Source organism: Mizuhopecten yessoensis, unplaced genomic scaffold, assembly GCF_002113885.1.
Source record: "Mizuhopecten yessoensis strain PY_sf001 unplaced genomic scaffold, ASM211388v2 scaffold8365, whole genome shotgun sequence".
Lineage (NCBI taxonomy): Eukaryota > Metazoa > Mollusca > Bivalvia > Pectinida > Pectinidae > Mizuhopecten > Mizuhopecten yessoensis.
Window position 1 is genome coordinate 882,946 of NW_018407511.1, and position 19,053 is coordinate 901,998.

Consider the following 19,053-nt stretch of genomic DNA (forward strand, 5'->3'; position numbering starts at 1 on the left):
AGATCTTGGCAGTACAACTTTTGTGTTGAAAACTTCACTAGTAGATTCAGGTGTTCAAGATGTTCTTCGATTGCCATGAAAGATGTTCTTCGAATATTTCAATTGTATGTGACATTTTCAGCAGTGAAAAATCTTTTCCTAGTGACATTATTCTGTGTAAATTATAATTTGGATGACATTTATCTGAAATCTTGGACATGGCAAGATCAGTCCAGTCAAGGATGTATAAACTACTTCTTGACATAGAAATCCAACTGCTGAGACTGAAGTTAAATGTCACTCAATTATTAGTAATCTTATTTTTTTTATACAAAACCCTTTTTTACATGATAAATATAAACTTCTTGGACATTAAAAAACAAAATATGCACAATTCTGGAATTTGGGTTTAGTGGAATCAACACAAGAACACTGGTAATAGAATTATATATATTATTTCTTTATTCTATAAAAATGTACATTATATTACAATACATTACAGGCAAATGCCCCAGTTTAAAAAATAAATATACAATATCTGAAACAGTTACAACCTATTTCATCTACAGGTTTTATTAAATATGGTACCATTTACATTTTGATGGAATAATACAATAGTAGTTGAGTTGATTTTGAAAGTTGAGCCACAACATCAAAGAGAATTTGAAGCAACTTAGTACCCATGTTCAAAAGCTTTAACAGATGGAACTAGAATGATGAATTAAAGATTCTTTATTTAACTCATTCACCCCTGAAGTTTCATAATGAACTATTCCAACCTTTGTACTGGAAGAGTTATGATTCAGAATGTATGAGAGATATGGGATTAATATTATCACAGTAGGAGTACAAAAACAGGAATCATAAACATGGAACAATCATTCAAACAAATGTTCTACAAAGAACACTCACTCTCACAAAACCTTTCACAACAAAACATTCGCGCATATGTAAATAAAAACACAATACATACAATATATCACTAACATGGCTTTATATATTGTACAACTAGATTCTTTCTAGTAATGCCAAATAAGAAATAAATGAATCACTAACATTTGTTCATGATCTATCAACAACTGATGTTAATTCTTTCAGTAACGCTACTGCAGTAGTGCTAAATTTGGGGAGGACAAAACCTTGAACAAACAACTACACTGAATACGTATTTCTCAAACAAAGGGAAATGCTGCCTTGGGTCATTTATAGTTATCTCCCTCGGATGTTGCTATTCCTATGATTCATTTTCTCATAAAAACAGTTTGATGTGAAAGGGTTTAACAATGTGAGTTTTCGGGAACATATAAAAGTTAACTTTGATAGCAACATTCTTAAAAGATCATTAAAAATGTTAAGAAAAAAATAATGAAACACTACATTTACTTTGAGAAGCTTTTTTGACAAAGATTTTGCTGGATTTAATTAACTTCATTCAAACTAGTAATGAACTGAATGGTACATTTTATAAAAAAAGGATATTTATTAAAAAATATTCATCCCGAGAGTAAAAAAAAGATGAATGAATTATTGACAATATCTGATCACTTTTGATAATACCAAACATACCTTGTGATGTATGTATTCATTCAAAGAAATTCATCAGGATTTGCCATGAACATTGAGACAGACTTGACCGTACATAAACTATTCAGATTCATCGTAATTATATGTACATTCATTTACATGATACCTTCAATATAATATCATATACAAATATATATATAAATATCCTTTTGATTAAAAGGAACTTGAACAATATTAAAGATATGAGTAGAAATAACACATATAACACATCCTTTGCATTCATAGAGCTATGACCGCAACTGCATCAGTGTCATTTTGAAGCTTCACCCTATAGGACCTTTGTCAGAAGCAAACATATATCTGGATGGCATTTGGCAGTTCCAGAAATGTTGTTTGCATCGACGATACAAAAACTTCAATTCCATGAACATCACTCATAATTATAAATTTTAGAACGTAAATACAGATAAACTTCTGGTACGAATAGTAATAAAACCCTTTGAATTGGATTCAATGCAGAAGCAGTAAGATGTCTATGCATGATTGCTGGTTGAGGCATTTAAAAACAAACAAACATGAACGATCAATGGGACACTACCAGACTCGAAAAAACCCTTTATTACCGGTTTATTTCATTTACCATCCCAATCATTTTTAAGATTAAGGAATTTCTTTAGCTAATTTTGTGCACCCCACATTCCCAAAGACACAAGGTCTTGGGGAGCAGCCTGGTACCCAGGTATGTGCAGAACTCTCTATATAATAAACTTTGTTATAATTCTACCTATCCTATTAACTATCTACCCCACTCTAAAACAACCTTAATGATAGCACTGTGACACTCACCTGACACCACATGTCTTAGTTAGAAGTTACCAAAACGACAAATCTCTAACAACTAGTAATTATTGCAATTTATATCAGTTCACAGATTTTTATAATCTAATTTTGAAGACTTGTGTTACCATAGCAACGAATGTCTGGGAAAAAATATTTTCAAAACACTTCTTGTCGGACTTTAAGTTTCTGTTTACGACCTTTACACCATTTTTTTTTATAAAGGATCCTTAATTATGTCAGACCGAGTGCCAAACCCCATTACCCCGATACTTATGACAACCGTATCAGTTTACAAATTTTCAGAATCTAATTTTAAAGACCTCATTAACAAATGTCTGTCAGAGGACAATGTTATCAAAGCAGTTCTTGTCCGACTCTTAAGTTTCCATTTACAACCTACATACTAACAAAGTGTTCTTAACCATGTCAGTCCGAGTGCCAAACCAAGTGACCCCGACACTTGTGACAAGCGTATCAGTTAACAAATTTTAATAATCTAATTTTGAGGACCTAGTTACTTTAACAACCATTTTCTGGGGACAAGATTATCAAAGCAGGTCTTGTCTGACTATTTTCGATCTATATACCAAGAAAGGATCCTTTACTCATTCTCCCCTGAAATTTCATAATGAACTATTCTAACTTTTGAATTGGAAGAGTTCAAATGTGTCTTCAGGGGTGAATGAGTTAACCAAGTCAGACCAAGTGCCAAACCCGGTGACCCTGACACTTGTGACAACCATATCGGTGTAATTATAAGGACTTGTTTAACAGCTTCTGTCTGGGGACAATGTTATAAAAGGAGTCCTTGTTATACTGACCCAGGATCCTTAAGCTTGTAAGACTTACTGCCCTTAGTGCCAAACCCAGTGACCCGATACTTCTGAAAACAATACTCTAGAATATCTAATTCTACCAACACTCTCCAATCTAGACCCAAGTCAACAAAATGTCTGTCCTATACGTCTATGTGAATCTATGGAAGTCTCTATCCCTACAGTCCTCAGTAGTTGTTTTGTCTCGGTTTCGTCATTTTCCGCAGTGTTGACTGGGCCATGAAGGTGTTGAACTTGTCCACGATGCTGTCGTATCCCCCCTTCAGGGCCAGGTCATGGGCAGTTTCTCCTCGATCATTCTTCCGACCAACGTCAGCATTACATCTACAAAGACGAAATAATAATATAAATAATAAATAATAATAAAGGCTTTATTTATTCTTGATAACATATTGAGCATGAAGCTCATCTTACATTATGGTCAAGGTACAATGTATGATAAAATGTACACTCTGGCCATCCTTTGAAAACTGTCAGCTTTCATGCATGGTGTTCTTGAACTTGTTGTATCAGGCAAACTATGACATATCTATTAAAATCATAGACTGCAGTATATATTTTTGAATCTCAGATTTCATACATGTTTATTTTACTGTTTTATTAAGTATGATAATCGATTCGTACAGTATCTTTTTTTTTCTATATTTTTTTAAATTTCCTAGTTTGCTGTAATTCGTGTGAACCTACCCTAACAAAGCATCAATTGTCTTTAGTCCAGCAGGACCAAGGTTGATTGCATCATGCAAGGGTGTATTTCCTTTCCTGAAATATAATAATACCATAACACATTAGTGGAAATTTACTGAATGCATGATTCTTAAAAAAAGAAAAAGTTCTGCATCTGTGTATAAAATTTTCCTTCATGAAAAAGCTGTATAATATTTCTAAATTTCACACCAAAGTAGCGCATGAACAGTTTTCTGAGTGAATTTTTCCATTGAATTACATTAATTTATAAAAAAAACTGGTACATTTGGAATAGTTTTTTTAAAACTAGTGAAATTCACCACTGTGTCTAACTAAATATCAGCGATATAATGTTACGTCAGTGGAGATTTGTAGATTTTGTATGTTTGCCCTCTGGGCACTCACATGGAGGAGGGTCCCTTCTGGTTGATGTCGGCCCCGTTCTCCACCAGGATGGGGATACAGTCCACTCTCTTGTTCCTTACAGCTACATATATACAAGGCAGCCCATCCTTGTTGGTACAAGTAGCCTCTGCTCCCTATAACAAAGAGAAAGAAAAAAGCAAATTAGATTTAAGGGAGTTTGCTGCTATTTCTATAGGACACAGAGTCTTTATTCCAAAAGAGTTGAACACAAAGATATTTTCTGGAGAGTAGATTGGACTTATTGAGTCCCAGCAGTGTCAACCAATTAACCCCTAAAGCCACATTTGAACCTTACCAAATCAAAGACTGGGCAAGTCTAGTTTAAACATGTAGGGGTGAATGAGTTAACATTGTATCGCCAATGAAGAAGAGTTCCATTTTTTTCAACTTTACTACTGCACAAAAAAACTCTGACATGGTGATTCTTCTATTATGAAGCAGAGCGCTAATCCACTTTGGTCACGATATTTGTTACCCAAAACATGTTTTCTGTTATATTACTCAGAATAATTTCAAAATGTGGTATTAAACTTCTTAACAAGAGATAATGAAAAGTTCTTTTTTCACAACCAATAAGAGTTTCTATGTGATGTTTCAATGACTAGTACGATATGTACACTGTCACCTTCATCAGACAAATGACCAGTGAAGCGTATGCACACAAAGGTGTAAAATGTGTACGAGTTGTCCACAAAATTGGTGTTGATTCGGCTACAGTGTAAGCGTATGTACAATAGTTGTTATATATGTACCATAATGACTCGATTCACCTACGCTTTGTTTAATACAGGGTCAAAGTCAATTTTCATAATGCATACTTAACCTGAAGAAAATGTTTAGAAATATTCTTTACAAGAGGCCCATTTGTAACTTAATTCACTGATTTCTAATTTGAAATATATATGAATAGTCAAAGTATCTCCCCTAATTAAGTCTTATCTGTTTAGAATGTACATATACAAGACCTGACATTGCAGTTGAACAGGCACAGAGATTATATAAAGAGATTATTTTCCTATTGAGGTAGAATAATGCATGTTTATATGAAGTGAAATAAGTGCTTGAGGTACATATGATGTGAAATGAGTGTGAAAATATCTCTTCATCTAAACTCAAGTTTCAATGCTTCATGGAGACCTACATTAACTCATTCACCCCTGAAATTTCATAATGAACTATTCCAACCTTTGAATTGGAAGAGTTAAAATGGATCTTCAGGGGTGAATGAGTTAATATTCATCATCAGAAAAAAAGAAATCTAAAATACATTTAGATATAAACCGAAATTTTCAATTTCCTTTCACAGATCTTACCTCATCGATGAGTTGCTGAACATCTGTGGGGTCACCCTCCCCGGACGAACCCAATTCCTTCAGCAACTTCAGGTCCATGGCCTGTAAGCAAACACACATAGTAGACCTGGCTTATTGAACAGGCTTATCTCGTAGTAAAACAGGGTCAATAAGGGTTATTATAATCAGATCAACAATTTATGAATAATTTATCAGCCAATATGCATATTTGCTTTGCATATATTTCACCATCGACCCACAGGAGAATGTCACAGTGACATGAATACATTGCACTGCACAACCTCTGTTGGTGATGCAGATATTCTTCAAAATTCATCCCAATATCTCCAATTATTTAAAATTTACAGCTCAGACAATATTTCTCTAAAACCTTTTGAACTGACTTGACCTTTGACCTAGTTACAGTGCACTGCACACCTTCTAATGCAGGTATACTAATAATTTATAAGTAGGACCATCACTGTGACAACATCCTGGTTGTATACTTACTGCAATTTTTGGACCTGGCTTCCTCTTGGGCCGTTTCTTTGTGGTTTTTGTTTTCATGGGTATCGTTGTATCATCACTTACTAGTGAAAGAAAAAAAAGACACCCTAACTTAGAATTTACAATCAATCCAAGGGAACTCAAGTTATCGCATGGAAACCTTATTTCAGACGACGCAACCGACGTCGACAAAATAATACCTATATGTCGCCTCGCATTACAGGCGACACAATTAAAGGGGCATAACTCCATTAAAAACTCGTTCGAGCTATATTGGTATGCAATATATGTACCAAGTTTCATCAAGATATGTTCATGAGAGAGAGGCAGGAGAGCGATGACAAGGAAAAACAGTTAATGGACGAACAGGCGGACGGCCAAACAACGCAGCCCATACCAATATACGACTCTCCCAATGACCGGCATATAAAAATAGAAAATAGAATTACTTTCATCGTCACTGCGGTAGGTAGACATGTTGGATCTTTCTGTGTGCATGCTGAGGTAGTCACCAGTGATGCCAAGCTTACGACCGGTCAGTGGGTCCTTATTTCCTCGTATGGCAAATGTTAAGGTAACACTCAACTCATACCCGTCCTCCTGGACAGTGCTTGTCAGCAGCTGAAAAAGACCCATACAAACATTAAGGAAACACTCAACTTGTACCTGCCCTCCTTGACATTTCAAGGGCCATAACTCCAGAAAAAAACAGTCAAATTGCTCACATGGCCGTTCGGCTTGGGTGCCTAAAATTGAAAAAAACTTTAACCCCATAGTGAAGCTAACAATTCTGCTGTAAATTTTACACCAACCTTGCCCATTTTAGGTTCTCCAATAAGTGCCCTGAACTCTGCGTCATTCTGTGCATGAACTTTAAGGTGCTGACTGATGTGTTCAATCTGTTTCCTCCAGTAACCTGACAACACAACATTGGTTTAGATAAGACGCTGACTATAATGGACAACGGACAACTGACATGCTACCACATAAGCTCACTTGCTGTTGGAAACTGGAAAGACATGGATTGATAAGGGACTCATAAGTGCTTAAATCAAAAGAATGAAAATCCAAGCCTTAACTATTGTAAAACATGCAGAAATACAGAAATTTGGGTCATGTAGGTTAAAAACAAGTAATGATGATTATTATTGTAACATATTATTTTATATTATTGTAGTTTACTGTAAAATACAAGCAAAGCCATTGCACAGCGAATCATTTGGAGTAAGTTTTACACGCTGGTGATACCTTTGCCGGGACTGACAGAAGTCAACAGGGGTCTTCTATCCCTCATCTGTTTCTCAAACGCTTCTTTCTCCTCCACCTGCTCCTTTTTCTTGCTGAGACCCTTCTCTGAGGGGTAGAAGAGGCCCACGGTCTGGGTACTGACAGAGGTCGTAGGCCGTTTAGGAGGCGCATCAACCGGGTAACTCACAGGTAGAAACTGTACAAAGGGATTGTTCAAAGAATCGGTTACATTTTATGTTTCTATAAATACAATACACAGATTCCAGTCCTGCTGAGGGAGTTTAAAAGAAGATAAAGATTGTTTTTAAATAATATCATTATACCAAATCAATGCATTTCAACACAAATTGCCAAACTAAGTAGTTAGGGAAGAAGAACATAACCACCTATCAATTGATTGATTGATTGATAGATTGATTGATTGGTTTTACGTCCGCCTCACTACCGAGTAGTTTGGTTATCCAGCAGACGATCCACATATCGAACTCTCCTGTAATACTCGAGGTACTACAAATGACCTTTTTAGCAGGACATAGTATCTATAACCGCTACTCCCATAACATGAGAGGCCGCTGGTCGGCCTTTTTTCAATTGGATATGATTTTGCCGACTGCGACGCCTGTCAAAAGTTTTTCGCCGTGTAAAACCTCTAACATTGTTGGAGTACTATAACCGCATGTGTCCCTATAAATACATCTGGTCAATGGCCTTCTAGTGTATCTGATATCATCACAGTAACATCGAAATTTGAATTCTGAGTGAATAAATGGCCTAATAAAATGGTCAAGGGGACACCTTTTTGATGACCATAAAATGTCTCTAACTACAGATTATTGACAGACTGGTACTCACATTGTTTGGAACAGGAACATGCGTGTTGTCGACGAGATGAGCCCCAGGCAGTGGACCCTCACAGACCACACAGTGGGTAGTGTTGAACGGGACCATAGACTTACAGTACGTACATATGTCCATCTGTGATGCAGCACAAGATAATAATTATGTTGGACAAAAAAAACCATTGTGTTTCCCATAATCCTACCTACCCCAATTTTTTGTGCCTACCCTAAACTTTTTAGGCAATTTTCAATTTTATGTTGTTAAAGTCAACAACATAAAAAAAAAATTGTTACCCACTTAAATTTTTCAAACATGTACAATGTAACAGGAAGCATACATTTTTTTGTTTGGCCTTATCAATATATTCAATAACATGTACTGTAAACAGTATGAATGCAATTTAAGTACAACATTGCTAATATCAAATGAGAATGCATCTCTCATATCAGATCAAATTAAAAAAATAAAATTTGCATCTCAGAACTTGTTATCAAGTAAAACAAAATATATTTGGTAAATACAAAATAATATCCAAGTGGAAACTGTAGCGAAAACTATTTCAAAGTCTACCCCTGTAGTCCCAAAAAGTCCCTCAAACTACCCCTGTAATCGCAAAGTCCCTCAAACTACCCCTGTAATTGCAAAGTCCCTCAAACCACCCCTGTAATCGCAAAGTCCCTCAAACTACCCCTGTAATCGCAAAGTCCCTCAAACCACCCCTGTACTCGCAAAGTCCCTCAAACTACCCCTGTAGTCCTGCAAAGTCCCTCAAACTACCCCTGTAATCGCAAAGTCCCTCAAACTACCCCTGTTATCGCAAAGTCCCTCAAACTACCCCTGTAATCGCAAAGTTCCTCAAACTACCCCTGTAATCGCAAAGTCCCTAAAACTACTCCTGTAATCACAAAGTCCCTCAAACTACCCCTGTAATCGCAAAGTCCCTAAAACTACCCCTGTAATCGCAAAGTCCCTCAAACTACCCCTGTAATCGCAAAGTCCCTCAAACTACCCATGTACCGGTAATCGCAAAGTCCCTCAAACTACCCATGTAATCGCAAAGTCCCTCAAACTACCCATATAAGCGCAAAGTCCCTCAAACTACCCCTGTAATCGCAAAGTCCCTCATACTACCCCTGCAATCGCAAAAGTTTCAGGTTTGCGTACGCTGCATTTTTAGTAAGTAACAAATGACTGACCTTGCGTCCGGCTCCATAGGGAGTAAGGGGTTGCTGTGGAGCCGAGGCCATCAAATTGTTGTTGTATGATGAGTTATAGTAGGCAGCATTTGGTTCTGACAGTCGATCAGCGTAACCGTACACATTCCTAAAATACAAATCATGTGACAAAGGTTTATAAAAATGTTGCAGATAACAATAAAACACTATTACTGTGAAATCAGATATTTTTGTGGGGCCCAAATTTCGTGGTTTGACGGCAAAACACCATTTCTTGGGTACATGAATTTGTGGATTACGAGTATCCACTCAAATGGAGAATTGCTTTCTATCAAACCTTATGGACCTAAGAATTTGTGGATGAAGAATACCCTCAAAAAAATAAAATCCACACGGAAATTAGTGTGATTTCACAGTTTGTAACATCACTGTGCCCAAATCAGGACACTTTTTTAGATAAGTATCAATGTTCTTCATACCATGCATACTGTCAGTTTCAAATATGTTTGTTAATTTTTTCATAAAAAGATACTATCCACTTTTCATTTCTATTACAAGTTGATATTTCGGGTGCATGGTTCTATAAATTAAACGAACAATACCATCCCTTAAACCGGCGTAACCGTACCCTGAAAGGGACACTTCAGTATTTTGGCTAATATTTGGGAATAAACAATCAATATCAGCAGAAAAGAAGAAACATTTCAAATATTTTAGAGTCAAACAGGGTTCTGATTAAATTTCTTCTAAAAACTAGCATTAAATTTGATAAAATAGACTTTTGAAAAGGGAAAGTTTTGTTTTCGTCATATTTCTTACATTTAAATTGGCCATGCAACGATAATCAGCAGCCAATAAAGCTGACATACAGTTAAATTGTCATAAAAGTATTATCAAATGAAAACTGTATACATAAAGGTACTTCTCTGCATGGAATGACAGAGATAGATAGAGTGCCTTTTCATTGTTACCAGAAACCCCCAAATGAGGGATTTTTTTTATCAGGAAAACTGTTATACCCCCAGTTGTTGAGGATAACTCTATGTTATAGAGGACCTGAGTGTACAGAATCTTGAAAATGTATCAAATACAGCCTAAAATCTAAAATCCAGTGGAAACACTGATCTTTAGATTAGACAGTGGAGCCTGTACCGAGAGAGTAGAGCCTGTACCGAGACAGTAGAGCCTGTACCGAGACAGTAGAGCCTGTACTGAGACAGTAGCGCCTGTACCGAGACAGTGCCTCCTTTGATGATACAGTAGGACCTGACTCATCACTACCAGTATATTAGACATTGTCTTTGGACCGTTAACCCTTTCACCACGGTAGACCATAATGGACTCATCCAGATCAATGTATGGTAGAGTCTACTAAAGTTAAATAGGGTTGAAAGGGTTAAGGCACCAAATCTATTTCCTCTACCTACCTCATGTAGTCTGCCTGCTGCTGATGCCGAGAGTTCGGAGATACTGACTCCTGTTGATGTCGGTCCCAGTAGCGGTCATTACGACTTAGTTCATAAGACTTCCCTGGCTACAAAACAAGAAACAGGTACATGTAAACACAATGTATAGTACCTACAGTGTTAAGTCTTCTAACTTCACAGAATTACAGGTTCAAAACAGAAAAAAACTTATTCATCCCTGTTCAAATTCCATAAATAAAGCAAGTAATTAATGATTAATTAGTGGAAAAAAAATCACACCTTGAAACAATTTCTAATTGATAATTTTGACTCATTTTTTTTTAAAAGAATAACTTTTGGCATTTGCTGATCCAGCACAAGTTCTTTGCTATAACTTTGATCAACTCTGCTGGACTGTGTCATTCAAGTGAAGGATTTACGTATAACTTACAGCAGAGGACCCCTCCCCTCGTCTGGAGTTGAGGAACCGAGGCTCGGCCTGAGCCTTGTGTCGAGTGCTCCCACTGACATGCATGTCTGTCAAATAAATCAAAAAGTGGTGTTAACTAAATAATACTAGATTATGTTTATCAAAAGCTAAAAATTATAGACATCCAGTGTATTTCAAACATAATGTCAGATTTATTGTACAAGAAATACATAACGTCTCCATCATAATTCAATGCATAAAATGCTGCTAAATGCTGTGTAACTGTGGTGTTAACTAAATAATACTAGATTATGTTTATCAAAAGCTAAAAATTATAGACATCCAGTGTATTTCAAACATAATGTCAGATTTATTGTACAAGAAATACATAACGTCTCCATCATAATTCAATGCATAAAATGCTGCTAAATGCTGTGTAACTGTGGTGTTAACTAAATAATACTAGATTATGTTTATCAAAAGCTAAAAATTATAGACATCCAGTGTATTTCAAACATAATGTCAGATTTATTGTACAAGAAATACATAACGTCTCCATCATAATTCAATGCATAAAATGCTGCTAAATGCTGTGTAACATCAAAATTTTCTTTAGTTTCTTTGCTTCTGTTTTCCCCCTTAATAGTACAATATAGTAGGTTATTCTGTCACAAGTTTTAAATTATAAAAGTAAAACCTGTCTTAGTCAACAAGTTTCATCATACTACACAAACACGACAGAGGATAAGATATTGTCAGGTGCTATGACCTCTTGGTGATCTAACAAGATATTATGTCACATGACTATCTAAGGTCATGTGACATATGGGCGGATTGGTCAAGTGGTTAACACTCCGGCCTTCCAAGCAGGCGGCCGGGGTTCGATCCCCAAAGTCGCTGTACGCATGGAATATTAAAGAAAGTGTTTTTCTCCTGCCCACACAACTCCAACAACCCAGGTGGAGTATAAAATGGTCTGGGGTGGGTGTTGCGGTATCTGTGCTGTAGTGTTCAAGTGAGGTGGCACTATAAATGATACCGTTGAAAGCACGGTCCCACTACAAACAGAACACAATACATCTCCACCACACACACAGGCATATACACATAGGGAGATATTAGCCAGGTGGCATAGGACTAGTAGTTAGCGCCTGATAAGGCAGCTCCTGCGAATTCCTCAATATTGTATTGATTAATATATATGTTAATTGTATTGACTGTATACATTGTATATCTATGTACTGTAAAGCGCTTTAGAGTGGCTTATGTTAGCTAGATAGGGCGCTATATCAAATGTTATATATATTTATTTTATTTATTTATGTGACTACCTATGGTCATGTGACTATCTTTAATCATTTGACTATCTATAGTCATGTGGCTATATCTGGTTTCTTGACAAATATCAGTAAACACAATTCATTAATTGTGAAAAGTGCCAAAGATGGCATTAAAACCTTAAAATTTCCAACATCAGAATTTTACATGGCCTCAGACCACAGTTAATGATTCCATTTTTTTGTACACAAATGTAGTGCAATTCTCAATTTTAGGCTCGTTTTTAAATGAGTTTTTATTTCTTTAATGTGAAGGAAATGAAACTACATGTTATACCAAAATGAAGCATGATCTTTTTTCCCTTTTATTAACGTAGATTAATTTATGTGAAATTTATTTTGGTGGAAGGGTATGGTTTGTTGTTGGGCTCCTGAGCATAAACTTCAGGGCCATATCATAGTACCATGGAGTTATGGTGACATAATTAAAACTATCTTTAAAAAATGCTGGTCATGAATAGTTTTCCAGCCCACCACAAATGTGTCTTGGATAGCTGAACAAAACCTATAAAAATCATGTCTCAAGCAAAATCAAAGAACATTTTTTAATTGGTTTTTCTTTGGTAAGAACATACAAGGAAGTTAATTGTGGTCTGAGGCTACATGTATATTTTGTCCAAAATTGCACCAATCAGAACTAACAGAACACATTCTAGTATTTTACATAATATTCACGTCCTCTGTACTACAATGTATACCCACCAGCCATTTTCTGGGTTGCACTCTTCATAGCTCCCACATCCGTCCAAGCAGATTTGCTTGAAAGCATCAGGTTCTTGGCGGCCCTATTCACATTCAACTAAAAGGAAATAAGTGTTCTTATATAAATAATCATACCTGCCATCATGAATCCATTTTTATGAACAGTCATTGGAGGTGGGGGGAGAAGTTTTAATTTTGAAATAAGTAATAAATAAACAGTGCAGTAAATGTCAAACAACACATGGTCAAGTGTTGATAGGAAAGAACAAAGAGATTATACAAAATGTCATCAAACTATTTGTTCCATATCAAGTATTTACATAACAATTATGTTTAAAGTTCTGCATTTGAAATTATTTTTACAAATTAGAAGTAGAATAATGATACTTCATACAAGTACCAGGGGTGTAAAAATCCACTAGCCCAATGCCCAGAGCCACCAGACTTTCAGCTTGGGCTAGTGAAATTTAGAGGCTTACTAGCATGGAGCTAGTGGAAAATATTTTTACAAATTAGAAGTAGAATAATGTTACTTTATACAAGTACAGTTTCACAGGTACCATTACACATAAACATTTCTGGGTTGGCACTAAATAATTAGCATATTGGGAAATAGACATTCTGTTACTAGGTTCAATGACGTCTGCTACTTACTCTGCGTTGCTCTTTCTCAATCTCCTGCTGAAATTCTAAATCATCGTCTTCTGGCATGAGAGCGGGACCCGGAACATATTCAACTTCAAACACCTTTGTACAAACGTTACTTTCTCGCATACCATCTCTGCAAAAGTATATTCAACACATCAATTTAGACAGGATTCTGAGTACTGGGTAAATTGGACAGATGGAACTTCAGGTGGTTTACAATGAGAATAATTTCAAGGACAATTTATTCACCCTGACTAATGTTCCTGCAGATTTGTTGAAACTGAATGGAATGTACCATAGGTATGCTTTATGATAGAGGCGTAACAATTCACCGTGGTGCACTTGTACTACGATTGTATTCATGTTCTTTTCCATTCACGATATATTTTTTTAGATTTTCAATTCATCATGATCTGAATATCAGTGCTGCTTCAGCCACAACGTCTGTGACACATTCAATCTCATTGGCTGATTGATAGACCACAGTAACGAAATGAAAATCTGTGATGCTCCAGTAAACTTTGAATCGAAAATGTGGAAACGCTTCAGGTTCCATGTACCAATGGCAAAGTCAACAAAGTACAAACTGTTTAACGGATATGTCTGTGTGTGCGAGCCTTTAAATCGGGCCTAACAACCAACATGGCGCCCATCTAAGCAGAGTAAACCGCATAAAACTGGAAGAACATTCGGAGACCGGCCAAGGAAGATCAAAGGAGAATTTAAAGTCTCATTTTTATTTATATTTTATAATAAAGGTGTATCGAATCAAATTGTGGTACAAATATTGAGTACAAAATCGTGGGTAATGTGTATCAGCTCATGCTTAACTCACTAACAAGAGGACCCTGCGGGAGATTTGCCTGGGCTAAACAGGGTTTTTATCCTCATGAAATACAGTTTATTATTCTTATTATAATTATATATGCTGACTTACTTTGATACAGCTACACTTCGGACTGTCTGTTTCCCTGGAGGTAAAGTAAAAGGGCCCACATATTGCATGGTACATCGAACCACTCCAGTTTTGGGGAAGGGATCTGGCTTTGTACCATTAATTGTGTAGTGGATGTCAACATCTTTAGAGTCTGCAAGTCGTAATACATATAAATACATCACGAACAGTGGTAAATAAACTAACACAGGTATTTACATTACTCTGTAGACAAACACAGAGTCTATCAATTGTCAAAAGATCACACCTATAGCACTATATTAACTCATTCACCCCTGTAATTTCATGATGAACTATTCCAACCTTTGAATTGGAAGAGTTAAATGGTGTCTTCAGGGGTGAAAAAGTTAAACAAGTTTGACACTTGTGAATTGGGATAATGCTTAATAATATACCAGTATACATTTTTTTAATAAAAAAATTCATGAACATGTTCATGTACAGTGTATATGTAAATTGGGAGTAGAGATTTCTGTAAAGTAGAAAGTTCAATCAATTTTCTCCTTGCCATTTTTGACTTTCAAAAAACTAAATTTGATTTTTTTCCCCATAGTATAACTTGAGATTCCTGGAATTTTCCAAATTCTTAATTGGTACGAATAAAAAATCCTATAAAATCTCTGAGAAAGGGAGGGGTTTTCAATCAGTGTCAGTGCTTACCATTATTAAATATGGGTCCCAACTATGCAATAATACTGATATGATATATACATGCATCCTATATCTTTGGTTAAGCATGCAGACTGTATCAACACAAACACTATTTTTAAGAGAACAAAGAAAACACTACCAGAATTGAGCTCTATCTTGGTGTTGGAGTCGATGGATGTTTTTAATCGTCCATGCTGAGGAAGCCGCAGAGGAATGATGGTCGGCACGGCGATGGATCCTGCTGTCATTTTGCTATTTTGTCTGGGTTTTTTTTAACTTCAGTCAATGTCACACATAGCAACTGAAAAATTAAAAGAAACACTTTCTCCATTCTTATTTCTGTTTGATTGGTTAATGTTGAAATGTTTGGCCAATGGCCCAAGATGTAAGAAATTTGATCAGATACAAATGTACCTAAACTTACAGCTTTGTAACCAATTAAATTACCATTCAAATAAGATGACAAGATTTATTATTCGACCTTACACAATCACATTCAGGTCTGTGCATGTATCAAGAAATCAAATAAATAATTATACTTCATTACACAATAGTTATTGAACTAGCAGTAAAGGCAGTTTTACACACAAGCTATACTACAGTTCATGAAGACTCATGCACTACCTTATCCACACCCTACATAATCTTAATTGTTCAGCATTTTATTCAATTAGAAACCAATACATCGTTTCAGAGATACAAGTTTCTGGAACAAAAGTAACAAAATTTGGCACATGATACGATGGTGCATTAAGGGGGCATGGAAACTGCTAGTCTAAAGATAAATCTGTAGCAAATCAACTTCATTGAGCGAAAGGTTAATAAATTTGGACGGAAATCACCAAAATTTCACACCTTTCACAAAAGCTATATATACTGACTAGTACACTCTCATTTGACATGCAGTCAGGAACTGCACATCAGTGTTTTAAAACATTGTTGTGATAGTTGTCAGATTCTCTATGATAACTGAATTTAAGCATGCCCCTGATCACATGACAATGCCAAGGCACAAGTAGCATCTTGAAAACGTCATATTTTCATCTGGAAAAAAAAATAAAAAAAAATTCAGATAATTTTAATTTGCCAAAACTCATTGTTGTCTGCTTAAACAAAATTGCTTGACTGTCATGTGGTCTGGTTCATCTGGCTATTCTACAGTCAATGCCAAAGTGTAGGATGCCCTTATATATGTTTTTTTCTCAGATTTCTTCTGTATCCTTAGTAAATTAAGGCATAATACTATGTACGACCATTGGATAAACCTGCTATGAGTTGATAACCATTTTTGGTTACCCACTAATGGGTAGCACCCTGGATGTGATTTCATTGGTCAATCTTTGATGTCACGTACGTAACAATGCTTTTCGACATAATTTTCCATTGTGACGTCATGCTCCATGGCAATTGTTTCCTCCATGGGAAGCACACATGATGTATTTTCCAAAGGAAAAATGTATGGGGGGTTTTCAGATAAAATATGAATGTTATGGGAGAAACAGGTCCCAAAACTTGTGATGATTAGTTATCAATTTTATCTTACTCTTGTTAGTTAATTTTAAAATTGTAAAAGACACTTGTATCTTTATACAATGTGAAGATTAACTAACTTGAGTTAGATAAACATGATAACCATCCATCCCTCTTTAAGTCTATATATAGTATACAATGTGTGGTATAAATAGGCAGGCACAGTAACAGGGCAAGTAATGGTGTTGTTCAATAACAACAACAGGACAGGAAGGATTGCAATTGATTTTCAATTACTGTAAACTTTTAATAAACAAGTAAAGCATACTGCTATTTATTAAATCTTTCTTTAACCCGTTTATTCAACAAGTTTCACCTTTTAAGGGCTGAGAAACTGGTCACTCATTGCTATCACAGGTACTAGCCTTGTCTGTCAATACACCTATGATTATATTATAGGTGTATTGACAAACGAGGCTAGTATCTGTGATGCTATCATTGTTTTATGTGGGGGGGGGGCAAGAGTAAAGAAGCTGGGTACACAGCGCTAAAAAGTTCAGTATTACGCACTTAAAAGCCCTATTAGAAGATAGTGTAACAGGAAGAGTAGTGTTTGTGAAAATAATTAATGCATGTGCATCTAAAACCTGCATCCGACAACTCTGACAGTGACCCTCTTTTTCTCTCTCTGACTGGTAAACAGACGGTTGACCGCGCGAACCAACCACGCATTCACTGACTTTTTAGACAAAAGTCGTCGTTTCTTTTGGACTTACCACTTCCAATTGATAATTGTGTTACCATACACCTACTGTATGATTAGTTTGACTGTCAATTCGGTCAAATTTCGTGGATTAAAGGAAAGTACCTCACCAAGCACCGGACCTGTTCGGACACCTGCTTTCAGTAGATCTTTCGGATGTTTGTAAACAACGCTGAAGCAGACGGTTGTACAATTCAAGCGCCAGTGAGATAAGGATAATGTTTTGTTCACGATAGCAACGATATTTAAGCGCAAATATGTTAAAGCTGTTTTGATTGGTCCTTTGCTTGGAATGAGTTTTGGGTACTAAATTTCAAATGATGCCATATTTGGGTGCATGGCACTAAATGAATTACGATTAGGCTAGGTAACGTCAAAAATAGACGTAGAAATACAAATTTTAAACGGTCAAAAAATCTTAAGATTTTGAATGTAAACTTCCAGTCAATAAAAAACAAAAAAGCTGAATTCCATATGTACCATGTTAGACAATATAAAACCGATCACAGGAAACTTCTTTAGCAACCTCATTTTTAAACCGTGGAACTCGTTGCCTGAGGAAGTGGTCTCATCAACGAGCCTTAACTGCTTCAAGGAAAGACTAAACAAGTTCTGGAACAATCACCCGAGTAAATTTAACCCCTCATTTTGGTATTAAGACTCATTCTAATACCATACTTAACATCAAGTGACTCAACTAAAATATATGGGGTTTGAGGTTTTTTTAATGCGAACTCTACAACGGAAGGGCTCATCCCTTTTATCTACATGTATGTGAACAAACGAGTGGAATTGTTTTAAATTTTAAATCCCATTATTACTATAGACACTGCTACACTATTATGATTAAGGAAATAATAAGTGCGCAAGGTGAACCGGAAAAGTAAGTCGCGAGTGAACGAAATAACAATGATGCATCACCACAAGCTTGAACTAGCTTTCAACGATGCCACATCAGCAATTCAGCAATTCAGATATTGTCACAGGAACAGAAACCTGGCTATCCGATAACATCATCTTTAAGAAACAGTAATGACTTTGTAATACCAAATTTCAGACTTTCTAGTATAAATTCATCCTTCTTACCTTCTACGCTTCGCTCTTGGAACAATTTAGATACTGCTAAAAGATCATCGGTCACTTTAGGAAGATTCAAAAAAGCCATCTCTCGAGAATCGGACACCAAATCGCCCAGTTATTTTGGTTATGGTGAACGAAAACTAAATATCATTCACACTAAATTAAGGTACAACTGCAGTTCCCTAAATTATGATTTATTTAGAGTCAATATCGTAGATAGTCCCGCCTGTGTCTGTGGATCTCCATGTGAAAACGCC

The 19,053-nt window shown here is 36.0% G+C and overlaps 1 protein-coding gene across 3 annotated transcripts; it reads right to left on the minus strand.

Moving 5' to 3' along the window:
- Positions 1–748: 748 nt before the first annotated feature.
- LOC110455744 (double zinc ribbon and ankyrin repeat-containing protein 1-like) lies at positions 749–17,899 on the minus strand. Of its 3 annotated transcripts, none has more exons than XM_021506081.1 (17): positions 17,822–17,899; positions 15,623–15,784; positions 14,815–14,965; positions 13,884–14,010; positions 13,230–13,326; positions 11,212–11,297; positions 10,782–10,888; positions 9,376–9,502; positions 8,192–8,314; positions 7,340–7,535; positions 6,904–7,007; positions 6,541–6,712; positions 6,095–6,174; positions 5,606–5,686; positions 4,272–4,405; positions 3,867–3,941; positions 749–3,503 (listed from the first exon to the last, which is right to left on the minus strand). In XM_021506081.1, exons 2-17 carry the CDS (start codon positions 15,729–15,731, stop codon positions 3,347–3,349), a joined length of 1,926 nt encoding a protein of 641 aa, XP_021361756.1. In that variant the 5' UTR covers positions 15,732–15,784; positions 17,822–17,899; the 3' UTR covers positions 749–3,346. The 3 variants fall into 3 exon arrangements, with proteins under 3 accessions (XP_021361756.1, XP_021361755.1, XP_021361754.1); XM_021506080.1 differs by having other exon boundaries at positions 17,827–17,870; XM_021506079.1 differs by having other exon boundaries at positions 17,730–17,859.
- Positions 17,900–19,053: the final 1,154 nt, after the last annotated feature.